At 40.0% G+C, this 20,427-nt stretch overlaps 2 protein-coding genes across 9 annotated transcripts in view; one reads left to right on the top strand and one right to left on the bottom strand.

Moving 5' to 3' along the window:
- The window catches only part of Itfg1 (integrin alpha FG-GAP repeat containing 1), a 120,542-nt gene extending 104,413 nt beyond the window's left edge, over nucleotides 1-16,129 (bottom strand). Inside the window, exons 1-5 of the mRNA NM_133557.2 lie at nucleotides 15,782-16,129; nucleotides 14,139-14,211; nucleotides 11,964-12,109; nucleotides 10,644-10,701; nucleotides 7,455-7,529 (exon numbers count right to left, since the gene is read on the bottom strand). Of these exons, the coding sequence (NP_598241.2) occupies nucleotides 7,455-7,529; nucleotides 10,644-10,701; nucleotides 11,964-12,109; nucleotides 14,139-14,211; nucleotides 15,782-15,986 (557 nt within the window). The 5' untranslated portion in view covers nucleotides 15,987-16,129. The remainder of the gene's footprint in view (nucleotides 1-7,454; nucleotides 7,530-10,643; nucleotides 10,702-11,963; nucleotides 12,110-14,138; nucleotides 14,212-15,781) is intronic.
- A 2-nt stretch (nucleotides 16,130-16,131) lies between these two features.
- The window catches only part of Phkb (phosphorylase kinase regulatory subunit beta), a 204,043-nt gene continuing 199,747 nt past the window's right edge, over nucleotides 16,132-20,427 (top strand). For 2 of the 8 annotated variants that reach the window (NM_001414933.1, NM_001414932.1), the window contains exon 1: nucleotides 16,234-16,349. In NM_001414933.1, the coding sequence (NP_001401862.1) occupies nucleotides 16,274-16,349 (76 nt within the window). In that variant the 5' untranslated portion in view covers nucleotides 16,234-16,273. Of the gene's footprint in view, nucleotides 16,350-18,390; nucleotides 18,500-20,427 lie in introns of all 8 variants that reach the window. The other 6 variants (XM_063278110.1, NM_001414934.1, XR_010060011.1 and 3 more) reach the window with 6 other exon arrangements.

Raw genomic sequence — 20,427 nt, 5'->3', positions numbered from 1 at the left:
AGCAGCTCAAGTGCTAGCTAGTATTAATGGCACGAGAGATCATGCCTAGGATAGGACACTTTCCAGGGTCATCAATTACTAATTTAATGGTGAAATGTTACCAAATTCCACTGGACAAAACATATAAAACTATGCTTGGTAGACAACGAGTTTTAAAAAACTATGTTCGAGCAAACAAACCTAAGGCAAATACAGACAGCGGAAGAGAGAAAGATGGCAGTCAAGAGAAATTGGAAAGAAATACCAAGTTATTATTACTAAAACACAAACTAACAAAGAAAACCTACACCATGGCAAATCGATAACATAATGGCTCCAATCACCACACACGTTTCAATAACTTTACATATTCTTGGCCTCACTTCTCCAATCACAGGAAACAGGCTAGCTGAGTTGATCCAGAAACACATCGTAGCTTTAAAGAAGGCACTGCTTTAGAGTGAAAGATGGAGAAAGCTACTTCAATCAAGTGGGCAGGCAGGCGCTATCATAATACCTAATAAAATAGACTTCAAACCAGAAGCAATCAGAAGAGAAAAGTGGTACACTTCATTCTCATCAAGGGAGCAGTTTATCAAGAAGACATTACTAATGTAAGCAAATGTGTACCAGAATCTAGTGCAATCAGTATCATAAAAAATGTAATTAAAGACAGAGATTAACATCAATCCAATAACAGTAGGTAATTTCATTACCTCACTTTATCTAATAGATAGGTTGTATATTAAAAAAAAACCCAGAAAAATATAAGAACTAAATGACACCATACACCACATGGACTTAGCAGATTATCAACAGAATATTCTTTTTTTTTTTTATTAACTTGAGTATTTCTTATTTACATTTCGAGTGTTATTCCCTTTCCCGGTTTCTGGGCCAACATCCCCCTACTCCTCCCCCTCCTCTTCTTTATGGGTGTTCCCCTTCCCATCCTCCCCCCATTGCCGCCCTCCCCCAACAATCACATTCACTGGGGGTTCAGTCTTAGCAGGACCAAGGGCTTCCCCTTCCACTGGTGCTCTTACTAGGATATTCATTGCTACCTATGAGGTTGGAGTCCAGGGTCAGTCCATGTATAGTCTTTAGGTAGTGGCTTAGTCCCTGGGAGCTCTCAACAGAATATTCTAACAAAAACCAAAGAGTATATACACTTGGCTAATGAGGACATGGAAGCTACACTAAAATAGAGCCCAACTTGGACACAAACAAATCTTTATATACTCAGAGAGACTGAGGTGACTCCGAGTATCCTATCGGATAAAACCTAAACTTGACACGAAACAAATCTACACTAAATGTACAAATTCATGTGGACTGAACAGCTCGTTACTGTTTCAGAAATGAAAAAAATCCTAAGTAAATGAAAATGAAAACACAATAAAAACTCTGGGATATATTGAAAGCAGTCTCCAGAGAAATTTATAGTTCCAAGTGCCTAGATTAAAAAATCAGAATGAACACAGATAAATGATGTAATGAATGAAAACAAACAACTGAAAAAAAAAATAGAGCCAGCCAAATCCAAATCAAATAATCAGCAGAAATGAATGAAACAGAAACAACAACAAGATCAGTACATAAAGCATCTAAGACCTGGTTCTTTAAGAAGACAAACAAGACTCAAAGGCCTTTGAAACAACTAAACAATGGGCTCAGGGATCATGGTAGAGCAGCAGACAGGAAGACTGGGAAAGCCAGAGAAATGGGCTCAGGGATCATGGTAGAGCAGCGGACAGAAGATTGGGAAAGCCAGAGAAATGGGCTCTCACCATTTGCTGTGAGACTGCATCTCCTACAAATGTCACAGGCCTATAAAGCCTCATCAACATGACCGTCTAAACCTGAGGAGAATGAGGACAACAACAATAGACAACTAAGGCTGAGGGTGGGATAAATGCTTCCCAGGGAAGAGCAAACCAATTTTTTTATCCAATATCAAATGGTCAGCCTGGAAACACACTTCCAAGTAACATTATACCAACTGAACTGGTTATATTTTGCAATCAGGGATAGGCATATCCATGTATGTATGTAACCATAATTAATGAATAAAAGGAAGCAATCAAGGAGGTATATGGGAGGGTTTGAATGGGGGAAATGAAGGAGAAAATGATATAATTGTAATCTCAAAAATAAAATAATAAAAATGTCAATGTTTGAGGAATGGGTATAACAAATATTCTCATGTATTTTACATATTACATGAAAACACTGAAATGTCACATTGCTACCATTAATATGCACAATCATTATACACCAATTAAAATCTTATATAACTCTTACAAGTTTATACACATAGGCTACGATTTGTGTCTTTAATACTACACTGTGAAGTAAACAGAGCAGGGTGAAGTATATATCTATTACATAGCTAAATTAATATTATGAAGTATGAAACTTGGGCTTGAATCAAAAAGTTTCTGAGCCCAGTCTGTGATTCAGAGAAATCCTGAATATAACAATTTATTTTTACCCTTGATTACCATTACAGACCCCAATTTGTTTATTTTAGTACTAATGCTATTCTGAACACTTATACAATATCAATTTCAATTATCCTTTTAGAAAAAATGCCTATTAATAGTAATCTCACGTAAGTGTGGAAGGTACGCTAACACTTCATGGCTAGGTGCTACTTCTAACACTGATACATTATTCCGTGGTTTCGAGCTAGGATAAAGGGAACTTGAGGCATAACTGAAGCTTCATGTTTGCCCACTGGACGTGATGCAAGCACCTCCTGTCGTACCAGCTTCTCCACAGTCAGATGACCCCACTAGAGCAAAACCATAGGGTTCACGCCCTCTTTAAACTCTCCACATTCACTGCAATAACAGCCAAAGTGACTCTGTTACTTTTACTGTGGGCATTGTCCTAGATCCAAGAATGCACCAGGCCAGGTCATAGCCCTGGGATTCTCAGCACAGCATGATGTAAGTTGTCTGTACAACTATGCTGCTAGTCAAATGTAAATGAAAGAAACCCAGGAGGTGGGGTGTCCACACTGCATGACACTTGAGTCGCAAAGTCAGGCTGACCTCTGACGAGTAAGACTGGGCTGCTAAGCTAAGTCCTGAAGTGCAGGGCTCCTTTGTTGGCGCTTTTCTCACTTAGACACCGATACACACACACACACACACACACACACACACACACACACACACACACACACAAACACATATATGGGTGTGAATGAGGAGCGTCTCCTAAAGTTCACATATGTAATGCTCCATCCCACATCTGCAGCAATGTATGGGGAGGTTATAAAACCTTGGATGTGGACCCTTGCTGAAGGAAACCCAATAGAACACTGGTAACCCACTAATGCGCACTCTCCCAGGTATACACTCAGCTTTTCTTATCCACAGTGTCTTAGGGTTTCCACTCTGTGAAAAGACACTATGATGAAGGCAACTGTTATGAGGACGTCTAATTAGGGCTGACTTATGGGTTCAGAGGTTCAGTTCATTAGTCAGGCGGGAAGCATGGCAGCATGCAGGCAGGCATGGCACTGGAGAAAGCTCAGAGTTCTACATCTTCACCTGAAGGCTGCTAGCAGAATGTTGACTTCCAGGCAGCTTGGATGAGTGTCTTAAAAACCACCCAACAGTGACATACTTCAACAAAGCCACGCCTATCTCAACAAGGCCACACCTCCTAGCAGTGGCACTTCCTTGGCCAAATATTCAAACACCATAAAGGTATGCCACAATGGAACTAACAAAAACCATGTATGTATATGTGTATGTATACACATGCATCTCTGCAGCGGAGGACTGACCTAGGGTTTTCTGCATGCTAACCACACATTTTCCAACTACAAGAGAAGGTCTGGATGTGTATTGCTCTTACAGCAAGTTTGAGTCCTAACATCCATGCTGGACAGTTCACAACTGCCTCTAACTCCAACTCCAGGTAATTCAACAACACTGGGCATCATGGGCATCAGACTCTTTCTCTCTCGCACACACACAGACACACACACAAATTAAAAATAGAATAGGTCTAAAAATCCATTAGGCTACTTCCAGCATAAATCACTTAGAGAAGAGTTGGTTACTACTTTTTAATCTGTGACTGACATTTGAATGAGAGATGTAATATAACAGACTGTTAGTCTAATGTGTTGAATATAAAAATATAGTGTATAAGAAACACAAAGGAACACATTTTTAGGCAGAATAACCTTGAAAAGCCTACACTACTTAAAGAAATACTAGAGAAAACTGTCTTAGTCAGGGTTTTCTATTCCTGTACAAATATCACGACCAAGAAGCAAGCTGGGGAGGAAAGGGTTTATTCAGCTTTCACTTCCACATTGCTGTTCATCACCAAAGGAAGTCAGGACTGGAACTCAAGCAGGTCATTCATGAAGTAGGAGCTGATGCAGAGGCCATGGAGGGATGTTACTTACTACCTTGCTTCCCCTGGCTTGCTCAGCTTGCTCTCTTGTAGAACCCAAGACTACCAGCCCAGGAATGGTACCACCCGCAATGGGCTGGGCCCTCCCCCCTGATCACTAGTTGAGAAAATGCTTTACAGATGGGTCTCATGGAGGCATTTCCTCAACCGAGGCTCCTTTCTCTCTGATAACTCCAGCTTGTGTTAAGTTGACAAACAAAACCAGCCAGTACAAAAACCAAACATGGAAATCAAAATAAATAAGCCATGGCACATTTGTATGATTCTCAAGTCTTTTTCTGATTGACTTAATACAAAGTCCATAGAGATTTTGGCATTTTACTTTTTGAACTATTATTTTAATTTGATTTTATAAATTAAAAAAATTTAAAATGTGTAAATTTTAAAATATAAATTTTAATTTTCAATGTCAAGTAAGATGATGGCCATTTCAATGAAGATGGACTGGTCCTGCAGAAGCCAAATCACAGGTTGGGCAGTAGTGGGTTGAGAGATGGTAGAAAGTGCTGACTGTTGCAGGAGTGTAGTGTGTAGTCCTGAAGCTGGGATTGTACACAATCCCCTGTAATAACTGCTCTGAAGAATACATGGAAGGCTGCACCCAACTGCAGCCTAGGTGAGACCGAACACAGAACCTGAGGGGCCGGTGGAATCAGAAGTTCTCAGCAATAGGCAGATGCATTGTCAGACACAAACTGTGGGAAGGATCCTGGCAAGCAGAAAACATCCAGGTAAAATCAAGCATGGGCTTGTAGCACAGAGCCTGGGTTATGTAAAATCCCAGAAGGTCAGTGTAATCCCCAGTCCACTACGAGAAGGGAGAAATCCATCTATAGAGACGGCCAGAATGGCTGACACAGAGACTCCTTCCAGCACTGAAATACACATCCAATTTCACTGAGTTACGTATTCTTGATCTACAGAGCCAGCTACAAAAAACAAATCAAAGAGCCAGGGAAAACCACCCTAACTAGGAAAAATATTGACCAATACCATAATAGTTCCTATTTCATTTCTTATCTTTAAGCTTATAGTTTTATATTTATTTTTTATTTTGTTATAGCTTTTATATTATCTGAATAGATATCTTATAACTGTTCTTTTTCAAGTTTTACATATATTATTTTGGGAGGTCAGAGGACAACTTGGGGGAGTTGATTCTCTCCCTCTATCAGTATGTGTCCTGGGGATGGATCAAAGTCATGCTGTCAGGTTGGTGGCAAGCACTTACATGTGCTGGCCCTCCTTTCTTTTCACGAACCTTCTCTATAATCTCTCATAGTTCTAGACCATATATTTTCTCACCCACTCATAAAATTAACCCCCTTTTCTTCTTTCTCTCCCATTTGCCTTTTAATATTAGCACCCTTAGATCTAAAAACAAATAGACTACATCTCCCAGCAGTCCTAGTGCTTCTGCCTCTTCCTGACTGCAGGCAGTGGGCAGTATTTTTACTGCATGTTTACACTGGGAGTGGAGTTAAATCACTGCTTCCATCCCTACAGTTGGCTTCCCCTTACTTAGCAGTAGGAAACCAGTCCCCAGACACTTGACCAGGAAGACAAATAAATAAACAAGTGGGTAAATAACAATCTTCAATGTCTAACAAAAAGACACATACATTTAAATAAATGTATAAAACACAACAAAAAGTGAAAGATATAAGGAGGCAAGAGATATGACACTACCACAATTTCCCAACTCCTCAGTCTTGGGAACTAGCAAAGAAGAAAACAGCTGAAAGATATTACAGTCCTACTTTCCAAAAGTAGCAGCGATCAGAGGACTCAAGTGTCAGAAGATAAATTAAGAAAATCAATTCAGAACTGGATAAGAAAATAACGCAGGGAACGAAGATGTAAATACCCTGAACCCCTTCAAAAGCATAGTGGGAAAGTTTGACAAGAAAACTGAGAATCTAGAAAAGGATCACACAGAAATGTTGCAAATAAAAGCATCTGTCAAATTAAAAAACACAGTGGTGCTGTTCCAGTGATGTGCGCCAAGATGGAGATGCCATGAAATAACCGCCAGGGTCACTGGGCACACTCCATCACACATCCCCCTGAGGGACAGGGGTCACGTCGCTGTCCTCCCCCATATAAACGAGCATCTGCTTCCAGGCTCTCGCTACAGCAGGAGTGCTTTCAGACATTGTGTAAAGATGGACGAGGGAAACAGGGTTCTGAATCTAGATTCCCAGCAATTCTTTAAAAGTTTATTAAGATAAATGCTCAAACATTTATATGAAGCATTTTTATGAGAGATGACAGAGAATCTAAGCATTTCTCCACAAGACACTTTAAGTACAATTCACTCATGCGTAACTATGAGTCACCTGAGGAAACAATCATAAAAGCGTATTATGTCTCAAAACAGACAAGTTTGTGGAGCGCCAAGATAACTATCTGTACACAAGCTTATAAGGTGGTCCTCTGCAGTTCCTCAAAGGGCAAACAACAAACAAAGAAAACAAACATGCCCCTCTATACGGCAACAAAAGTTTGCCTTACTAGCTACAGAAAAACACTGGTTGAAGGGCCCCATGAAAGGCACCACAGCATCGCCTGTCCCGACTTAGATGGAAAGTTGTAGTGAAGTGTAGAGAACGGAGGTGTAGAGCCTTGGAGCGTTTGCTCAAACAGTACGAAGAATTCTATATCTCCATCCCCCTAGCGAGAAGCAAAGTATGGGGGCGAACAAGACAGTGATGGCCCTGGAAGGCCAGCTACTCTTCCTACTTAAAGTTTGTCAGCTCGCAACACACTACGATTTACGTGGAGATCAGTGAAGACCGCATACCTACTTCTAGAATGAATGAAGGTAGCTCTACATGCAAAATGGTTACAAATCCAATTTAAACTCCTTTAGAAGGCTTTCAAGTTCACCAAATACTTTCAAAAAAATGTTTTTTAAACAAGCATTTCCAGTAAGTTGACTTTTCTTCAAAGATTAAAGCAAATGTTCACCCCCAGCCTGGCAGCAGCAAGAATACATATGATTAGTTACAGGTAAAGTCCTGTCCACTCACCCTCCTAACAGTATCTGCGGCTGGCTGGATTCATTTGTGATAGCAAACACATCAGGAATTAGATCACCGTTGAAGCTGAAAACAAAGTATTTTAAGATTAGGCAGCTGATTTATTAAAACGCCACTTTCAGCTTAGCTCCCAGAAGTGTGGTGCATCACCATAAGCAACAATGCCGATTTGTGGCCAACGAAGCAGAAGAGACAGTCGCCCCTTCCAGACCAAAGGCTCTTAGTTTTGCTAACTAACGCATGTACTGACTGCAGGAAGCCTGCTGCGGCAACAGTTAGAACTAAATTTGCATTAACAGGAATCGTATCATCAGCGACCTACCTAAAAATTCATATAATAAAAGTTAAGCTGGCGAATAAATAGAGATATATAACTTACTGAAAACTTCTCTCCTGCATGACAGTGCTTTCTGTCAGGGTCAAAGACCATGTTAGAAAACCCCAATACCAGGCACACAAGCTTTCTTTTGAGCTGTTGGTCAGAGCTGTCCACGATACTCTCCAAACATTTGTGCTATTGCTGTTTCCCTTGTCTGCCCCCCCCCCGAGGTGGAAGGAAGGTCCCTACAGCTGAAGACACCATGTGCTTCAGAAATAGAGCACACAGGTCCCTGAGCTGGGACTCAGTGGAATCTTCTTCCCAAGGACCAGCTTTCATGGTAACACAGGTTACAATGAAAACTTCCAAAGGAGGAAAGCAATCAACTGTCTTACCTGGCCGGCCATGTCTGCTCTGAGCCACAAGAGCATCGAGCACTGCAAGGGTACAGCAGTGGTCCATACGTTGGGAGTAAACAGGGACACTGTAATGGAACCTAAGACCCTCTCACGAATGGGGAAAGCCTAGCCAAGCACTCTAGGCAATGAAGTCATGGGTCTTGGAAGGGAAACTAACCACTTCCAGTACTAACCCAGCACATGCTCTACTGCGTTCTCAGTACTTGTCCTGAATACATACATACACAGAGAGTATTCTGGGCAAGAGTACTCCTTTTTATTCTCATTGCAACAATGGATACCATTCATTCCCAATTGATATACTTAAAACGTATTTCTTGAGCCCAAGGCTCAGGAATCATTGTAGAACAGTAGACAGGAAGATTGGGAAAGCCAGAGAAATGGGTTCTTACCTGCTGTGAGATTGTGTCTCCTAAACACCTTTACAACCTTTCGGGTTCTACATAATATAGGGCGTGGCTTCTTAAAGGACTGGTTGTGACATCAAATGGGATTTAGTAACTAAATTAAGAGTTGCAACATATTTATTTAGCAACAGTAAAATGTTTTTGAATTTCCAAAAATTAATTTAAAGCAAAAAACATGATGAATCTGAGGTATTTTTGGTAATTCTCATCAGTGTTACATTACGTAACCACACTGCAGCTTTGGATATGAGTACGGAACACCCACTGTGCACCACCCAATGGCAATCAGTGCACTGCTGCCTGAAACCCCGGCTCAGGTCAGCACTATTCCAGGGTCTGAATATATATGGTATGGGTTTTGCTGTTATGGAACACTGGTTTAATTATGGAGAGAAAAGAGGTATTTTCCTATTGTCATTTCTAAGCAGGAAAGTAAAAAAATAACAACTATTTCAATTGTATTATTAGCATGTTTGATTTTTAAAATACATTTTTATGCTGTTCACTTAAATTTCATTAAAAAATTCATTTAAGAATGGCTTGTGTGGTTAGGCAGACTTTACAATAATCTTTGAAATTCTAAACAAACCTTTGCCATTAAAGTTATATATTCATATGAAGTGGCACTCTCGTCAGTGATGTTCAAAAAATTAAAATATTGATCATGTTTAAAAACAGTAAAGATGCTCCACATCATCACTATGAAGTTTTCAACAAGACTTAGTTCTTTATGTAACGGGAAAAGAACCCCCTCTTCTCTGTAGGTCAAGTTGACTAATCTTAAATTAACATTGCAATTATATGCATAACAAAGTATTTTTAAGTGAACTTTTGAATGAATCACAATCAGCACATGTTTGACTGACATAGCTCTATTATACACTTACGTAGGAGAGTCATAGAGAAAGGGTGGAGAGGGTTAGAAGAAGAAAAACAGTAAGATGCTCTGGTCTTGTCTCTCCCAAGAGTGAAGGAGACAGTGTTAATTCCAGGAACTTTTAGACTCAAAAATAATCCATAAAATAATCCCTAGCTGCTATTCATACGTGTGGTTGACTTTTATAATAACAATGAAAAAAATACCCCAGAGATCTGAAAGAAATCAAACCAAGTACTCAGGAAACAGAGACTCTGTAGTCACTGCTGCCTCGGTTGTGGGAATGGTTTCATCAAGTATACGTGGGAGCAGTGGAAACAGGAGTGTGAGCCTACTTCATGTCCCAAGAACAACCTCTTACCTCATTCCCAGTATTATCTTGTCTCCAAATTTAGATTTAATCATTGTTGTGTATTTTTGAGGAAATAAATAACATAAAAAAGATTTTATTAAAGGACATTTTCTTTTCTTATTTTTTTTTTCCCCCGGAGGTGAGGACCAAACCCAGGGCCTTGCGCTTGCTAGGCAAGTGCTCTACCACTGAGCTAAATCCCCAACCCCCGGACATTTTCTATTTTTTTTTTTTTTTCTTTTGGAGCTGGGGACCGAACCCAGGGCCTTGCGTTTGCTAGGCAAGCGCTCTACCACTGAGCTAAATCCCCAACCCCCGGACATTTTCTATTTTTTTTTTTTTCTTTTGGAGCTGGGGACCGAACCCAGGGCCTTGCGTTTGCTAGGCAAGCGCTCTACCGCTGAGCTAAATCCCCAACCCCCCGACATTTTATTTTTAATGTGTAATCTTTCCCCATTTCTGGAGGAAATCTGATATTCTTTATATCTGACAATCAACATTTTTAACTCAAAAATTCCTATTTGAATTAAAGAATGATGCACAATGACACATCACTATAGATCTACAAGGAACAAACAAGTTATCAAAACAAAAAAAATCCATATCATCTTTTCTTTAGGACAATCGATTTTCTCTCATTTGTGTCTCACGGCCTCTTAGCCATGTAACCTTGTATATAGGTTCCTATAATCTTAAGAAATGAATTTAGTGTCAATCCTACTTAGCAAAGAAGCTTTCTACATAAAAGATTTTATTTTACATTTGTAGGGGTTAAACTGTTTTAAGTAAAGCAAGCACATACTTACTCCATAATCAGTGGCTGGTCATGAAAAGTCCTATTGAGTATGGTCATGTTTTTAGGATCTGTAAGAAAAGGATATCCGTATGTATGTGTGTGTATGTACACAAACGTACACACAGAAACACACCAATATGAAAAGCTGGGCATTTCATATTTTTGTTCTTATATTCAAAGTACTCTCTTATTCTTTACAAGGTTCACCTCTAATATCCTGCAATAGTTATCACCAAGGAGACATCAAAAGCTTCATTTAATGATAAAACAATGAGAGAATTCACTTTATACTGAACATTCAGTTCATAGTTTCATTTGAGTTTGCCATCTAAAGAACGTTCGGCTGATTTTTTTTCTGTACAATTTGGTAATCAACAATCTTTCAGTGCAGACAAAGCAAGTATGTCCAAGATTACCCCAACTCTGCCATATGCATGTTTTATTTATAAGTGCACCTTCACGTGGTATTCTTGTAAATATTTAAAGGGTAAGTGGATTAGTAAGATTGTTGTCTGAATCCCCAAATGTTGTCAGAAAGCATACTGGCATTTTCTGTCTACCTCAGGTTGTCATTTGCCTTTTCAGATAGGAGGTCAAATCCAGGAATGGGAGATACAGCAGATTGACTCACAACCTATGCTTTGTGTATTTTTCTGGAATGGGAAAACTAGAAAGCAGAAAGGAGGAGGGCTTGCCAGGTCCACTGGCATTTGCAATTGGAGCTAAATGTAAGCCATGATAACTAGGCAGACTAGTTTTCACAAGCACGTGAGGTGAGGCAATGTCTTTATGTCTACTGCATCTGTCTGTCTTTGTGTTTCACACTAAATTTGGCAGTTTTAAGAGGCCAAGTGCACCATCCATTTGCTGATGACACTTAGCAGAAGTAGCATCCTATGGAGCAGCTGCTGTGCATGTGGCCACTTCTCATAGCTAAGGACACAGTGCCTTCTTAAGGTCACTGAGGACTGTCCCCGCAAAGCTCTTTTGTTTGCTCTTTTTGTTCTGAGATAAAAGTCCCACATTTAACCCTGGAAGACTCAGAGAGATCCACCTGTCTGCCGCCCAAGTGCCATCAGACAAGGCTTGAAGTTAATTCTTTAGTCACTCCAACAAGTCTAAAAGCTTAAAGTATTTCTTTTTCAAGTGATCAAGAATGGAATTTGTTTTCTGGAAAGGACTAGTTTATGTTGCAAAATAAAAATGAACTGTCAAGAAGTTTTTTCCTAGTATGCAAGAACAGAATATTTAATTGTTTTAAGAAAAATAACTATTACATTTTTATTAAGAATATCAGCTAATAATAAATAGTAATGATTTTAAAACTCACCTAATGTTTGATTTTGTCCCCAGAAGATAACAGCTCCTAATTCATTGTTGCTATGATTTTGGGGAAAATATGTGAGCAGGACATCCATTTGTGAGTCCCCATCATAATCACCAGGGACTACACTTGTTACCAATGCACTGAAATTCCTAACGGAAATAAGAATTTTAAAAATATCAGAAAAATTACATCTTGAACATGCAAAATAATTTCAACTCAAAACTCAAGATTTAATAGAATTAATGTAATATGTCTTTTGCATTTAATGACCTTTTGTGTATATAGAGCCTTCTGATCTACAGAAGAATTCATAATGAATAGAACATAGAGTAGCTTTATATAGTACCATAAATCTGAACTATATCAATAGAAAAATCTGTTTATGTTCGCGAACTGGCTCGGTGGGAGCTTTGGTGAGGCTTTGGGTTTGACCTCCAGTATCACTCAAACATAAGCAAAAAGAACGTGGGGCTGGAGAGATGGTTTAGTAATTAGGAGCACATGCTGCTCTTCCAGAAGACATGAGTCCTTTTCCAGCACCTACAAGGTGGCTCACAGCCGTAACTTTAGTTTCAGGGGGAGCCAATATTGTTCTAACCTCTGAGAGCTGTGTGCATGTGGTACATATACAGATAATCAGGTACATACACATACATATGAAAAATAAATATTTAAGAAAATAAATACAAAACCACAGTATAAAAATTTATTTTAAAACACTGAAATAAATACCAAGGGTTAAAAATGGTTGGATCCAAAAGAAAACACTAGACTGCAGAAGTAAAAAGACAATTATTTTTATTTTTAAAACACAGAGAATTGAAGAAATGGTTCATTGATTAAGAGAATGTACTGCTTTTGCAAAGAACAGGAGTTTGCTTCCCAGCACCATGAAAAGAAGGCAACTAACAAACACATGTTATTCCAGAGCAAACAGACAGACAGACAGGCAGATAGACAGACTTAAATCCTTAAAAAATTAAAATAGCAATTTCTACATTTTAACAATACTTTGCTGAGTCCTCTCCTCAACAGTGATTAAAAATAGTTTATATCATTAGGGTCAATGTTTCATGTATTGCCAATCATAAAAAAGAAAACAATAAGAACTACTATTTAAATAACATTTTAAAAATTAATCTGAAAAGCTTGTGTAGTGGTTTAAATAGATATGGCCCCCCATAAACTCATGTGTTTGAATGCTTGGCCCACAGGGAGAGGCACTATTAGGAGGTATGGCCTTGTTGGAGGAAGTGTGTCATTGTGAGGCCAGGCTTTGAGGTCTCTGATGCAAAAGCTATGTCCAGTGTGGCTCACATATTCCTTCTGATGCCTGGGGATCAAGATGTAGAACTCTCAGCTCCTCCAGCACCATGTCTGCCTGCATGCTGCCATGCTCCCAGCTATGATGATAATGGACTTAACTTCAAAACTGTAAGCCAGCCACAACTACGTGTGTCCTTTATAAGAGAGGCCATGGTCACAGTGTCTCTTCACAGCAGTGAAAGCCTAAATAAAGCAGCTTGATTTCAATTCTGTCAAGATCAGTATTTAAAACTCATCATTTGATCCAAAGAGAAAACAAAGAGGACAGAGGCCATTGACCTATCCTTCACATGTAAAACACCTTCAAGACGATGAGATTTCTATGAGTGATCTGCTTCCACAGGAACAGTCAGGACGAGACGTAGCATATTCAAGAGAGCATATAAGATTGCAAGGGGCTGTAGGGTGTTCACATAGAACAGACCTGGACCACCAAAATTTATGTTTGTAAGGGGGGTATTTTTAAATTTCATTTTCAATGTTTCCCTTTATAAAATTATATTTTATTTATTTGTATGTTAGTATTGTGTGTGTGTGTATGTGTATGTATGCGAGTACATGCTGATGACGCCATTGTGTATAAATGGAGGTAAGAGGACAGTTTATTGGAGTCAGTTTTCTTCTTCCACCATGAGATTTCTGGGAGTCCAGCTTAGTGATCACACGTGGAGGTAAGTGCCATCTTACCAATCCTCACCATGTTTAACTAATTTATTTAGGCTTAAAAAATTGTTTATTACTCAGACCTCAGAACTAGGAATTTTGTGTCACAAACCACAGCTGAACATGACTGACTTCAAATACAACCCATGCTACTGCACATTCATAACATAATAAGGATATTATACTTACTTCAAGGACACCTTTACCTTGGGTTTAAAATAGGGTGCACTCTGATCTGCCAAAAAGACGATTAAGTCATTTCCTAAAAGAAACAAATAAATGATTTTAAAAAAAATAGTCAGTGCTTAAAAACTTCCTAGGTACTGTTTCTATAAGAAAGTTTTTATTTGAATTTAGTCAGACAGCATTGCCAAGAACACTCATCCAAATCAAATGGAACATGGGAAAAGAAAAGTATGGGAAAGCACACTTGTACGAGGCAGTGTAACCCCATGGGATTCCATTAAGGGGCAGAGAGCATAATTTAAAACAACCATCCATATAATGAATACACTCTAAACTATACTATTCTATTGTGAGTACAAAACCCAGGTTTGATCTGCAGCAATACAGAAGACACACGTACACACACACACACACACACACTCCCTTATTTATACTGTGCTACTTTTAAGTCTTGTGTTCTCCACAACCAATCAGGTCTCCCATATATGAAGCTATATATTTCATTATACAGATCGTCACACCAATGATGCAGGAATTCCTACTACAATGTCTACTCACAAGTGACAAGGATATAATTCAACAGATAAGCAGAAGCAGAGCCCTCCAAACTTTCCCCCTTTGCTTGCTGTAGCTCTGTTTTCCACGTGGATGGGTCCGTGGAATTCAACTAATGCTCACTGGGACAGATTTTCAAAAATGCTTAACCAAACACAGGATATCTTCAAAGTTAAGGAGAGTCTCTGTATCCAGTTTGGATAATTAGCTATAGGCTTAGAGTAGTCTTGCAATAAGGGTATTCATTCAAACAGAGGGAAAACCATACAGGTCTTTAGAGGGGTTCCCAGGAACCAGACAGGGCCCTCAGAAGACCTCGTCAGGATGTTGTCACTCAGCTCATGGCCTTGGTCCATAGACACCTACTGAAGACTTTGTCAGCATCAGATTTTTTTTTTTTTAAAAAAAAAGGTTTAACGTGGTTAATGAACTTCAATGGCAAGTCGTCAAAAAGAGATGTGCAAGACTGCAGTGATAAAATGATGGGGACGACAGGAGCAATGAGGAAGGGCCAGATGTACACTAAAGTCCAGACACCTCACACTGGAGAGGTCAGTAGTTCGAGAATGTATGGGCAAGGAGGCATTGCATTTATCAGTCGTTAACAACAGGTGCTTGTGTGAGTTGTGGAGAATTTGGGGCCTTAGGAGGGCACAGTACCTTTAAAGACTGAGAAAAGGAAGGGCAGAGGAGTTGAGTAAATGGGAGAGAGGCAGTGCATCTCTCATAAGAAACTGTCAAGTTGCATCGTTCCTGATCAAGGGGCCGGAACATTGGAAGAAAGACGGGAAAGCAAACACAGATGCCAGAAACCAAGGTTCTTAGGAATCTGGAAGAATTTTGGCAGGCAGGTGTTTATAGAGGTTTCTAGAAGAGAAGTTGATGTGTTTTTAAGAGTTGGGCTGATGGTCAAACCGCGGGGTTACTGGGTCAAGACCCAGGGTTGATTAAACACAGGGGAACGCTGTCATGGTACTGAAGATAAAGGGAAAGCCAGAAGAGTGGGAAATGCTAGAGGGAGGGTAACAGGAAGAAGGGGGCGTGGGGACACCGGGAGGGGCAAACAGAAAGGAGGGGCGGCAAGCACTGACTTTCCCGCAGCACGAAGAGGTCCGTCTGTTTGTCGGAGTTGAGGTCACCGAAGGCCGCCAGGGTGCCCCAGGCCTCACCCCCAAAGAGCTCGGCCGTGACATTGTGTAGAGCCTGTGCCGGAGCAGGCCCAACGCTCAGCAGCGCGAGTCCCAAGAACAGCAGCGCCAGCACCGCCCTGGCGCTAGGCAGCAGGCCTGCCGCCATGGCGCCTTCGGCCCGGCCGGCCTCCGCCGCGCTTGACGGCAGCCGCAAAGCACCGTGCAACCGGCCGACCGAGAAAAGACTCGGGGTGCGAGCTTACGGGCAGCCCCTCGTTGTATTCTCACGCTGCCCTGGGGCTGTTTCTCCGACGACCCAGAGACCAAGGAGTTAGGGCGACGTCTGCCTGAGAGAGCTCACTTCCGGCTGGCTTGCCTCCCGACAGTGTCGCGCGAGGGGGCGGGGCCGGGCCGGCCGTGCTGACTGGCAGCCGGGGTGGTGGGCACTGTGCAATGGCGGGGGAAGAGGGACTCATGTCTGAAGTAAGCTGGAAGCTCTTGGAACGACGAGCCCGGGCCAAGCGCTCAGGTTTGACTGCCTGTGACAACAACTTTCCTCCTGCTGGGTACAGGGGGTGGTGCTCTTCTGCAAGTCCCCTGGAGGGAGGCAGGTGGGATCTATCCTGGGGATCAACTTGTGTCCTTAAGTTGTCTTCATAAAGCAGGTGTCCCTTGCTGCCCTGGTCTTGTCCCTCTTGGTCCCCGTTCCCCACCCCCTGCACTTCCCTTGTTTAGAAGACTTCTGTGTTTCTCTCCTAAGTTATTTTCTCTCCAAAGTTAGTGGCAAGCTGACTTCTCCATAAACTTACCCCAGTAAGTCATCTAGTGACAAGTTCTTTGGAACCTGAACTGTCTTACTCTGAAAAACGTAGACCTTTATTTTTAGCGAGGTCCTGAGGAGCTGGCGACTACTCATGTTTTATATGTTCCCTTCACTTTTCCTCAGTAATTTTTAGCTGCAGCTAGTTCTGTGTGAGAAATTGAGGAAGACTGTTTATGCCACAAGTTAAGTTAGTGCACAGTTACTGTTCAGAAGGAAATTGGCCTCTTCTCCAGCCAAGTGGTCCCAGCACCTCTAGTTCCCAGTTGTGGTTCCCAACCACGGAGGTCAGAGATGCCAACAGTCCGAGTGTCCTGAACTGACTTGTTCAAATTGCAAAGTCACACTGGCGTTTTAAAAGTTAGTACTCCTGGTTAACTACTCCCCGGATAGCCAGCATTGAAACGGCCACTTTTGAAACTGGACATAATCTTGAGCAAAAAGTTTGTCCTTAAACACAAGAGGTGGTGGAATGAGAAATCTTCTAACAAGACCTTTCTCTTGTCAAAGATTGAGGAAGGATCGTAGGAAGTACTGTATTTGTTAAAGTATTACCATTTTCATTCCGCTCTAAATCTTAATTTTTGTGTGTGTGTTTATTTACTTAATACTTAGGGTTGTAGTGGAACAATCACATGAAAAGTAAGAGAAATTTTCAAAAAGCAGTTGACTCAAGTTTAGAGTCAGTACAATTTTTTTGAAACAGTTTTGGAGTTATTTGTTGCTTGTATTTTTTTTTTTTTTTTTGTCGTATAGAAATATTGAGTTGGTTACTATGTTTCTGTGGGACTATAGAAAGTGTTATTAGGTTGTTCTGGGCAAAGAGAATAAGTAGGTTCTGCCAGGGACTTAAACAACCCCCCACCCCCCAGCATGTATTTTTGCAATGCAGTTCTTTTTTTTTTTTTTTTTTTTTTTTGGTTCTTTTTTTTTTTCCGGAGCTGGGGACCGAACCCAGGGCCTTGCGCTTCCTAGGCAAGCGCTCTACCACTGAGCTAAATCCCCAACCCCATGCAATGCAGTTCTTTTAGTAATCCTATAGAGTCTGTTTTTCCCTTCAAGTCTTTGTTTTCCTCAAATACATGTTACAGCAGCAGGCTTTGAAAACCTTACATTTCTTAATAGGGTAAATTCTGTCTTATTTTACTATTTTTGAATGCAGTGTCAGCCGCAGTGGTTCCAAGATACTATCCAAATGTTGCCGTATGGTTACATGATAAGAGTAAAATTTAGATAGATTAAAAAAAAAAAAACCAAAAGGATAGTAGTTGAGGCAAATCTTTAAAATTAGTAGTTATGCTTGCAGTTTCTAGTTTTTTTGACTCTGAAAAATACAGATGGTAAACCTTGAGCCATATCATTAACTTCCTGCTTGTCACAGAGAATTAATTGGATTCTGTTTACAACTTTTAGAAGAATATAGAAACAGTCTTGTTTGAAACATGAATTAATCTGCTTCTGGGACAGACTGCTCTTTGGGTTTCTAAGCATTGTTACATAGTAGCATAACAACTTTACCGAACAATAAAGGATGCTATTAATTAAATGTTTCTTAGTAAGTGGATGTTATGTTTCTGTCTATTCATGTATGCAAACTTAATTTGCCAAATAAAGGAAATCAAATTCTCGAGTCATAAAAGACAAGCTAAAATGATATAATGGTCTTTAATTGTCTTTTGCACATTGCATCATGCTAATAACTGCTCAAACATTAATCTAATGCTGATTGCTTCTAACCTTCACTAAACAGTTCTAAAATTGGTGTAGCTTAGCCTGCAAGGCTTTTGATAAGAATCACCAGTTTGAAATGGCCAACTCACCTGATGCATCCTTCTCTTCACCTGCTTTGTTAAGGTCTGGTAAGTGTATAAGACCCCCAAAGGGTCAACTGATAATTTTATATTTGTTGTTTTCCAAGAGTAATGTCACTATTATATGGTATTTTTGGTTTGTTTTATTTCCCCTTTGGTGGACTCAACTGTGTGCACCATTTCAGTTACTGTTAGCTTGTTTCCATTGTGTTTTGGATATGTCTTGCGGTACCCAAGGAAAGCAAAGGGTGGAGGCCCAGTCCTAACAGTGGCAAGATATTTGACCAGAAGCTGTCCTTAGTGCTTGGGAACTGCAAGTGTCAAATGGACCTGACTGGTTGATTTTTAAATGATTTTTGTTCATTTGCTAGGTATTGTAAATTGAGCTGTAGTATACATGAATATGCAAATGTCTGTAATATGGTATAAATTCCTCCGGGTACTCGCCCAGATGGTATGCTTATTCTTAGGTTTTCGACAGTCCTTAAGCCCTATTTCCAAAGTGCTTTTATTAGTTTACACCCCCATTAGTAATTTATAACAGTTCCCCCCCCCCTTTTTTTTTGTCATTTGTAATCTTGATGATGTTCGTTCTAACTGGGGTGTAATGGAATCTCAGAGTGGTTTTAGTCCACATCTCTCTGATTTCCAAGGTTGTTGATGCCTCCTTAAAGTGTTTCTTAGTCATTTGTAATTCTTCTTTTAAGAGCTCTATTCTTGTTTTAGTTCCTTAGCCTATGTTTTAATTTTTTTTTTGAGTTTAGTGTTTTAAGTTTTTGTACATTCTAGTTAGTATTTTCTTCACGTAACTGTTTCTTTGGTTGTACAGAAAGCCTTTTAATTTGATGAGAGCCTATTGGACCACTGTTGGTATTATTTCCTCTTTTATTCTGGAAACTCCTATCCATATGTTGCAATGGACTTGGTGCTTTTTTTGTCTAGCAGTTCTGTGATATTGGGTCTTCTGTTGAAGTCTTTAATAGATTGGGAATCTAGTTTTGTGCTGGGTGAGATATAGGAATCTAGCTTCTTTGATCTACATGGTAATGTCCAGGTTTCCTAACCATCATTTGTTCAAGACGCAGTCTTTTGTCTAATGTAGATTTTTGGCTTTTAGTGAAAAATCAGGTAGCTTTAGTTGAGGGGACTTCTAGGGCTTCGATTGCCTCTTTGCATCTTTGTTCATCTGGGAGATTGGTTTGTAATATTCTGGCTTGATATCAGGGTATTAGTGACTTCCTAGAAAGAGTTTGGAGGCATTCTTACCTTTTTTATTTTGTGAAATAGTTTGAATAGTATTGGTTTTCTTTGAAAGTCTGAGCGAACTCTGCAGTGAATTAATCAGATTCTGTTTTGTTCCCCCCTTCCCTTCGGGAGCTACCTTATTGCTTTAAACTCATTGGCTATAGATGTGTTTACATTATTTATTTCAATTTATTGGGTCTAATTTTAGTGATTTGTGTGTATACAGAAATTTATTCATTTCTTTAGATTTCTTGGAATATAGAGATTTAAGGCATTTCCTTATGGTTTTATGAGTTTCATTGTCGTTTGTTGTGATGTCTCCATGTTTCTATAATTTTCTTAATTTGGATTGTTTTCTGTCTTCCTGTTAAGCAAGGGTTTGTCAGTCTTGTCATCTTTTGAAAGAGTCAGCTTTTCATTGATCCCTGCCCTGTCCTCCAGCAAGGGTCTTACTGTGTATTCCTGGCTGTCCTACAGCACACCATGTAGACCATACTGACCTTGAATTCACAAAGATCTGCCTGCCTCTACCCTTCAGCTGGTGGGGTTAGAGGATTACACCACCACTTCCTGTCTACTGCTTTTGGGTTTGACTTGTTCCTAGTTTTCCCACTAAGGCCCTACAGTGCATCATTAAGTTATTTAATTGAGAACTCTCATGTTTTGATGTAGGTATTAGAACTGTACTTATATTTCTTCAGTGACTGATTTAGCATTCAGTACTGTGTGGC

The sequence above is a fragment of the Rattus norvegicus genome, chromosome 19 (genome assembly GCF_036323735.1).
Source record: "Rattus norvegicus strain BN/NHsdMcwi chromosome 19, GRCr8, whole genome shotgun sequence".
In the NCBI taxonomy this organism is placed as follows: domain Eukaryota; kingdom Metazoa; phylum Chordata; class Mammalia; order Rodentia; family Muridae; genus Rattus; species Rattus norvegicus.
The sequence above is the reverse complement of the archived record's forward strand: the minus strand, read 5'-3'. Positions and strand labels throughout refer to the sequence as shown.